Here is an 8,336-nt window from a genome sequence, read left to right as displayed (position 1 = left end):
CAGGCACGTCTCCCACGCTGCCTCCAGCTGTCGAACGTTAGCCTCCGGCTCCCGACCAAAGACCAAGAGGTTGGTATCGTCCGCAAACCCCGCTATCGCCAGATGGGGGTGTTCCTCTTTCAGCTGCTTGTACAGGGAGGCGATGTAGAGGATGAAGAGGACTGGGGATAGAGGAGAGCCCTGGGGGACCCCCGCTCGTATTGCCGTCGGTCGAGCTGCTTGACCGTCGAAGTGAAGGGTGGCCTCCCGGTCGGTCAGCCAGTTTGTGGTACGAAGTAGTAGGATGTCCACAAAACATTTTGAGTTGACGCTCCAAACATCACCATTACGCAACAATCAGGGGTCTGCCAAACGCTACTGTTTTATCGTTTCTATCTCCCCCGTGAATGATTGTTAGCATCTGACTTTGGCGACCAGGGTCATAATTCGTAAACAAACGCTAGGACAGCCTATTATAGCGCAATTAAAGCAGTTAACTGAGATTACTGTGAACTCTCCTCAATCCTCGATTTCCTTAGGTTGAGATTGACTTGATGGCCCTTGAATCAGATAATACCGTAAAAACTGGTGGGGACCCCTCCCCTGTCCATAATTTCGTATCAACAATCATTCGAAAGTTGTATGCCGTAGTGTAGGGTCTGCCAACGCCCCTGAACTTAGCAGACTTTGTATGTTCAATCTACTATTAGATTAACCAATTCAATCGCCATATTGCTCCTGCATTGCAGCAAACGCTTACATCATTGCCTGTGACTATTGCTTGTTCAATAGGGGAGGATACGTTGAAGTTCTCTGCTTCTCTGTTTCTGTTGCCGTGTGTAAGCCAACAACATCCAATCACAACGGCCCCCCTCCCAGGGCTCATTTGGAGTGGGGCTGAACAAGAAACATCCATCCAAATGTCGACAATCCTCACCGAAGGTTGAACTTCAGACAACTTTTCTCCTCGTTTTCCCCTCAATCAATTTCTACTTAGCTGAGAGTTTGATCCACTTGAGGGGACTATGTTCACCGGCGACTCACGGAATGCTGTCCTGCAAGACTGAGGCTGAGTTCTCTAACTTTCTAATCTATGTGACAACACCCGTAGGTTGCTTCATTCCCGCACCGGCCTCATTCGCAGCCATATTCTTGGAAGTTGGAATAACCCCGCTTTGAATCTCAACCCCACTACGACTCGGCGTTCTCTTCACCATTTGCTGACTCCCTCCTCCCATCTCTCGGCCCCATTCTGCTTCTCATACTTCCACAACTACAGGAAAACCTAGAAGACGCCGTCGAGGCCACCGACACCCCCCCAAATACTCTTATAGCAAAGTAGTATAGCAATGGCTGAGCCCAGCAAGCCCGCCGTTGGCCCGACCTCAGAAACCAAGAATAAACCACCACTGCACTCCGTCCTCCCACCCCTCATCCTCGGCACAGCAACCTTCAACCACCAATATGTCGCCGACCCGCACTCAATGCCCTACCGCGACATCGTCGCGCGAGCCCTGTCCCTCGGCGTCACCGCCTTCGACACAAGCCCCTACTACGGCCCCTCCGAAACCCTCCTGGGCACCGCCCTCGACGCCCTCATGAACCCCACCACCAAGACCTCCACCCCTTCTTTCGACGACGGCACAACCCCACCCCTCGACCGCTCCAGCATTTTTATTGTCACCAAAGCCGGCCGCATCGCCTCGACCGAGTTCGACTACTCCCCGACCTGGGTCCGCTACAGCGTCCTGCGCAGCCTCCAACGCCTGCACACGCCCTACCTCGACCTGGTCTACATGCACGACGTGGAGTTCGTGTCCCCCCAAGAAGTCCTGGCCGCAGTGCGGGCGCTGCGCCAGCTGCGCGACGAGGAAGGCATCATCCGCTACGTCGGCATCAGCGGGTTCCCGCCCGACGTGCTTTGCACGTTAGCAGAAATGATTATGTCCGAGACGGGGGAGCCGCTGGACGCGGTGCTGAGCTATGGGCATTTTACCGTGCAGAATCGGAGGCTGGGGTTGCCGTGGGTGGTGGATGGCGGGAGCGAGAAACAAGAGGTTGTTGTTGATGGGACGACACCGTTGGCGAGGCTCAAGAAGGCGGGTGTGGACGTCGTCCTGAACGCTAGCATGCTCGGCATGGGCTTGCTCACCACCCGCGGGATACCCGTTAGCGGCGACGACTCGCCGCTGGTGCGTTGGCACCCTTCGCCGCCCGAGTTGCGCGTGGCTTGTAAGAAGCTTGCCGGCGTGGCGGCGGCGGCGGGCGAGCGCTTGGAGTCGATCGCGATCCGCTGGTCGCTGGCCGAGTGGATTCGGGTCGGTGCCGCGGCTGGCTTGGGTGTTGACATAATCATCCCTGGCACCGGGCCCCGCAAGGTCGGCGCAAGTGTTTGCGGGGTGTCGTCCACTGCCGAACTCGAAGAGACCGTCGCCGAGTGGCGCGGGGTCTCCTCCACCCTTGGGAAACTAGCTGGTGGTAGCGACGACCCGTATGGCTCGACGCGCCAAAACAAGGTGCTGACCTTGGTCCGAAAGCAACTCTGGCCTGCGTTGGGATCGTGGTTGGATTACGTGTGGGAAAGCCGGAGGCCTGACTTTGTAAACACAAGGCGAGAATGCGATCGCGGGAAGGTCCCCGACGATGGGGTAATTGCTGCATATGAGAAGGCAAAACAGGGGAGGCAGAGTGCCCCAAATTAGACCCTGATCATAAAAGCTCACAGAAAAAAATATCATTCTCGCGTCTAATGTATGTCAGCCTCAACAATACTCGATTTCTCAATGCAGTCAAACAAGTGCCAGACGCTCCAAGTGCTCCAGACTCCGCCCAGTCCTCCTGTCTTAGTTACGGCATTCCATTCTCGCGCCTTTGCGCCCGACTCATCCTCTGTAGGTTAACCCCCCAAAGTGTTGCGGAGCACGTGCTGGACTGATTCTACTGTGATAGGGAAAGAAGAAGATAGAGGAGAGGTTGGGAAAGCAAGACAAGAGACTGGATCGCTGGGGACGGGAGACACGGGAAAGAAAAAAAAACGGAGTCCAACACCAAGGCTTGCCACAACAATACAACCCTCTTCTTTGCCTTCCCCCGGCCAAGAACAGCTAACCACCGTACCACCCGCAAACCGTTTCCATTTCATCCAGTCGTCTGTCATCCTCTCTCCACTCGACCCCAAAAAATGGTCACAGCCACACCTTTTCGCCAGGGTTCTGGTCCAGCACCTGTTGTCCTCTTGTACTTCTTCCATGAAGGGTTTACCGCGGGTCTCGCCCAATCCGAGTGCCGAGCTAATATTGTGTTGCCTGTTGCACACGCTCCACGGCTGAGTCACAACCCAGCTGTTTCGAGTCATCCTCAGTACCAGCAGCCGCGGGCGTGTCAGGCGTGATGGTAACCGTCGGGGGCGGAATGAGAGAAACCGAGGTGGCAGGCGTTGTGTCTGTCTGGGCATCCGCCCTAACTTCATCACCGGACCCTTTGCTGTTCTTGTCCGCCGTAACTTCGACCGGCTGACTTGTTGACATCGTCCCGCTTGACGACCTCCCGATGACACCTTCTTCTGCCCGCCTAGCGTTGTCTGCTGCCCCAACCTCACCTGCCTGGGGCTGACCTGCGCCGGCCTCTTTGGCCTTCCTTTCCGCTTCAATCAGGCTGAGACGTCTCCCGGCATTTTCTCCCTCCAGACTTACGCCCACCACCTCAGCCAGACTCCTAAAATTGAACATCGGCTCCGTGCTGGCGCTTGGATCACGGTCCCGATCGTGGTCACCGCCGTCATCGCTAGCACCGGCAAGACTGAGGCCGCTGCCGCGAGGATCCTGCAGAAGAGAGGGCGAGGTATAACTGTTGTGCTGGCTATCGAGTATCGACGAAGACACCGACGAGGCGTTGCTCATTTGCCGAAGGTGAGACGGGCCAGCGGGCAGGTGGGGTATCGGACGCGGATTTGACGTGCCGGCCGGGCCACCTGAGACGGTCGGATCGGCGGGCATGTCAGGAGCAGCACTCTCGGGAGGCGTGGAGGCGGCGCGGTCGACGCCTTTCCCTTTATCTTTGGAGCTTGCTTCCGACGGGAACTCGCCGGCGGCCATAGCGCTAGCGACGCTGGCCTCGATCCGGAGGTTGCTGGCAGCGCTATTACCCCGCTTCCTTCCAAACCCGAAGCCAGGCAGGCTAAGACTACTCCCGCTCGCCGAGCTCTGCCCGCTGCTGGCAAAACCCTCGTAAGGTCCAGCTTGTTTCGCAGCGGCCTTGGCAGCTTTGCGCTCCTCCTTCTCCCGCTTCTTGGCCTCTTTTCTTTCCTCCTTCTCCACCTTCCGCTTGCGCTCCTCTTCCGCCGCGAGCGACAAACGGACCGCCTCGGCGAGCATCATCTCTTCAAGGTCCTCGAGTCGAGTGCGCCGGCTTCCGCCATCGCCGAGTGGGCCGCGACTTCCTCCCCCTGGGTTGCGGTCCGGGCCGCTTTGGGAAGGTGTTCCGGAGCCGCTATCCCCGTTCTCAGGATCAGGGTTGTTGGCTCCACCGACCGCTGCCGATCCCGAACTACCCGTGTTCCGCCTCCCAAACCGGCTGCGGAACGCTCGGTTATCCGAATTGCCCATGAGAAAGGCCGCCGTATGGAGCGCTGTGGCTGCGGCGGCTCTCCTTGCCTGATGGGCCCGTGCTGCCTGCAGTTTGGCTGCCCACTCTGGCCGGATTCGATCCGTCAGGATGACAGCCGGGCTGCTGGCGGACAGAGACTGGTTCCGCCGGCGGCCACCGCCACTGCGAGGAGACGCGAGTCCTGGGGACAGAGTCGCCGAGTTGACCGAGCTGCTCGAGGACATAGCCGCGCTCGTCGTTCCCACCGCAGCGGGTGATATGGAGTACGTTACGCCCCGTCGAAAAGGGGGCGGTTCGTAGGTTACGCCGAAATCGGGCTGTGTGCAGTAGGGGCAACAGGCGGGCTCCGAGACCAGGAGGCCTGCAGCTTCCTCGGGGTTGTGGTTCGGGTCGTTCTCGTTGTGTCCCTCGGGAAAATGCGGGTCGGGCCGCTTGATCTGAACAAAGCACTCACTACATATCGGCTGGTCGCAGCAACGAGTGTGATTCAGATATGGCGGGTAGGTCAAGAAACAGATGGGGCACTCGATGGCATTCTTGTACAGAAACACCTCAATGGGCTGCCCGTTGACGAAAGGATCATGTGGCAGGTTGATCTCGCGGGGCACGATATCGGTTGTCGACGCGTTCCGAGACCCTCCACCCAAGACGGCGGCAAGAGCCTTGCCGCGAGGCTTGAATGGGGAACTCGCTCTAGCGTGGCTGGAAACAGGCGATGGTAGTTCAGAGGCAGGATTGGAGGAGGCGTGATCGGAGGCGATGGATTGTGAGCGGCCACCGATGGGCACCGTTAAGCTGTCCAGGTTCGGAGGTGTTGCCGCATGGTAGCTGGCCGGGCGCCGTGGAATGAGCTCATCAGGAGGGGTCTGGTCTGGGGGGGGGACGCGCAGGCCTCGCGCGGCAGCAATGATCTGAGGCTCGGTCCATTGGTCGCTGTAGTCGTTTAAACCACGCCAGAAGGGAGCCAACTTCCGCTCAATCTGTGATGGGAATGAGCATTTCGACCAAGAGCTACTGGCAGCATAGGGAGAGCGCCACGTACCTGGAGCTGTCGAACAATCTGCTTGTTGAAGTCCTCTGGAGTGGTGTATGTTCCCATGGTGACCAGATACCCGCCATCGACGTGTTCTTCCTTCATACTTCGCTCCCGTTCGGCAATTCTCGCAATCCGTTCTCTTTCCAGCCTCCGTGCCTCCCTCTCCTGTTTGGTCTCGCGACGCTCGTAGGGCGGTTCCGCCTGGGAGCCTGATCCGGGCCCGAACCCCAGGCCCGAGATGCCTCCTAGGTCGCCTCGGCTGACCCTGTTCCTCCGGCTCGACACTCTCTCGGATTGCAGGAGAGCAACGCTGCCGGCCTCGCGGGCGGTGCCAGCACCGGGGTGATGGGCACGATTGCCAGCATCCCCGGCGCGGGACTCCTTTGTGCTTGCATTTCCCATGGCTTCGACTCTGTCACTGTATCCTCATCCGCATTCGGCGGTCGGAGCAGGGAGCGGCGATAACGAGGTCGGCGGCGCGGATGGGTCTCCGAGGCTTGGGACGCGAACCCGGCAGAGATGGGCGATCGGCTGTCGGGCCAGCTAGAATGAAACTGGTGACGTAGACGGGCCAGGTGCGGTGGGATCGGCGAGGCTCACACGACAAATAAATTGAAGACGGTGGGCCGCCAAGGGCACAGCTGATTGATAGGGTGGGCTCTTCCTCTCATTTATTATCGCAAACCACGACATCCAAATTTGTGAGGGAGCGTCCTGATGTCGGGCGGGTATTTGCGATGTTGTTCGTCGATAAGGTGGTGTCAGTATCTGCAATAGGCAATGCACATGGCCCGGCGCGGTGTTTGCTGTTGTGGCCGGATACGGCGGGAGGTTGGCATGGAAGCGGGCGGGACTTCAGCGGGGCTCTGACGGCATGACACATGCCTACCTCACGCCATGCAGTGTTGCAAAGGGTCAGCCGATGTGGCTTGTTAGGTTGGAAAAGAGAGTGTCGGGCCCTGGAGCGGCAATCCGGTGACTGAAACCAACCAAGCGGCACAAAGGATGGCGGTTTGATGTTGACTTGGGGTCTCTGCTGCGGTTGTAGGATGGAGATTGCCATGTGCTGGTGCGGCAGGTGCCAAGAACCCAAGCAACTGCAGTGATCCCAACCCAAGCATTGGACTGCCGTGCATAATTAAGGGCCTGTCTAGCAGAGCAGTGGGGATGTCTCGACGGGCTGTGGAAAGAGTGGGGCTAAGGAAAGAGAGTTTTCCCGATGATAGGGAATTTCAGAAGGTACATCGTACTATTAGAGATTCTCCATAGCGTTATAACGATAGCCTTGCATCTCGCGAAGGCTCACTACATTCGTGTGATCCACCACGACCTGCATCATTTGTTTTTTCATCAAACTACTCCGTGATCTGCGACGAAACTGGTTCAATTGCTATAGTTACCCGCCTGCAACCTCGATACAGCCAAGTGCCTGGGACTCCTCCATTTCCTCTTGCTCCTCTTGATCGAACAGTTCATCCAATCGGCCCTCAAATGTATGGGAAATGACCCCATCTTCGTGCCCATCGTCATCCCCATTGGCAGCTGAGCTCGAGATAGGTCATCCTGGGGATCAGGATCCGTGAATGTCGTGGGCCGGGACACGGACGTTGAAGAGTAGCAGTGGGGCACTGTCGGTAACGACGGCCGCGGACCGTCCGGGCCATCGGAGACCCCGGGGGCGTCAGGGAAAGCCGTAGGGAGCCGATCCATAGAAATACAGGGCAGCAGTATCCAGGGGAGGTTGAAAACACGTTTGCAAGGGCCCTTGGCAGTAAAGATGGGGTTGAAGATAAAGTTAGTTGATGGATCGTAGTGTTCCAGGTACTGGTTGTGGTTCAGGTGCTGGGGAAGTCGACATAACCCGATAAGATAACGTGCGATTTGCTGTTGCTGGATAAATGCAAAAGTACCAAAAAAACGGGGGTAATATGCAGTTATAGGAAGCAAACTGTGTACCTTTTGTGATCCCTTAACTTTAAGTTTCGATGTGGGCCTGGACGCCCCACTTTCCACGGCCCCTCGGTTGTTGTTGCGAAGCAACGTCGAGCTGGCGACGATTCCGGCAGTCGGTGGGTTGATTATGGGCTTGTCTAGCAGAGCAGTGGTACGGAGGTAGGTGGTACCGCAAACGTGTACCGTACACAAGGTAGGTAAGGACAAAACCCATGAGCCATGTGTCCCGGTAGAGAGACAGCACAGACCTTACTACCTTGCTCCTTCGTGTTAGTGACATTACACTGCCCAAGCCTCACGACGTAAATAGGGTTCTACAATCCAGCCCTGGTGTGTTTGTTCGCGTCGAACAGGAGGTGGACATTGAACGTCAACCTCCTATTCTTCTTTTCACCTTCTTTTCTTCTGTCTCAGGCTTTAATTATATCTTTTCTTGATTGCCCTTCCTCTTATTGTAAAGGTACTTTCCTATAACGTGGTCCACCATCGAGCGGGACACCCCATCGACCGGGACACTTTTCTAGACCACACCACTACAAACTGCCAAAAGTCCACCAAAATCTGATGCGATCAATTGAAACTACTCAGAATCGCTTGAGCTATCTATTTCTCCAGTCTCTGGGCATGTCCTTGCATTGTGGCCAGTCTTGCGGCAAATGCCACAGAGCCGCGAACCCGTCCGACGCCTCTTTGATGGTCCTTCATTTTCCTCCTCAACGCGCCTTTCCTCTTCCACCACACCCTTCTCTGCCATTTTTTCCCT

The 8,336-nt window shown here is 57.0% G+C and overlaps 3 protein-coding genes across 3 annotated transcripts; 1 reads left to right on the top strand and 2 right to left on the bottom strand.

Moving 5' to 3' along the window:
- The first annotated feature begins 944 nt into the window (after positions 1-944).
- On the top strand, positions 945-2,784 carry N657DRAFT_650799 (Aldo/keto reductase). Its single transcript, XM_062794023.1, has one exon. The coding sequence runs from the start codon at positions 1,329-1,331 to the stop codon at positions 2,679-2,681; it is 1,353 nt and encodes a 450-aa protein (XP_062642690.1). The 5' UTR covers positions 945-1,328; the 3' UTR covers positions 2,682-2,784.
- Positions 2,785-3,269: 485 nt separating this feature from the next.
- Positions 3,270-6,022, bottom strand: N657DRAFT_684863 (uncharacterized protein; the record flags this gene model as incomplete). The annotated part of the gene is made up of 2 exons (XM_062796725.1): positions 3,270-5,564; positions 5,627-6,022. 2 exons carry the CDS (start codon positions 6,020-6,022, stop codon positions 3,270-3,272), a joined length of 2,691 nt encoding a protein of 896 aa, XP_062642689.1.
- Positions 6,023-6,897: 875 nt separating this feature from the next.
- On the bottom strand, positions 6,898-7,285 carry N657DRAFT_650796 (uncharacterized protein; the record flags this gene model as incomplete). The annotated part of the gene is made up of 2 exons (XM_062794022.1): positions 6,898-7,113; positions 7,178-7,285. Coding segments are annotated over 2 exons (205 nt in total), but the record flags the coding sequence as incomplete, so codon positions are not given.
- Positions 7,286-8,336: the final 1,051 nt, after the last annotated feature.

The sequence above is a fragment of the Parathielavia appendiculata genome (genome assembly GCF_033297405.1).
Source record: "Parathielavia appendiculata strain CBS 731.68 unplaced genomic scaffold N657scaffold_35, whole genome shotgun sequence".
Lineage (NCBI taxonomy): Eukaryota > Fungi > Ascomycota > Sordariomycetes > Sordariales > Chaetomiaceae > Parathielavia > Parathielavia appendiculata.
The sequence above is the reverse complement of the archived record's forward strand: the minus strand, read 5'-3'. Positions and strand labels throughout refer to the sequence as shown.

Coding starts and splice junctions, on each gene's coding strand:
- N657DRAFT_650799 (XM_062794023.1), top strand. CDS start 1,329: ATGGCTGAGCCCAGCAAGCCCGCCGTTGGCCCGACCTCAGAAACCAAG.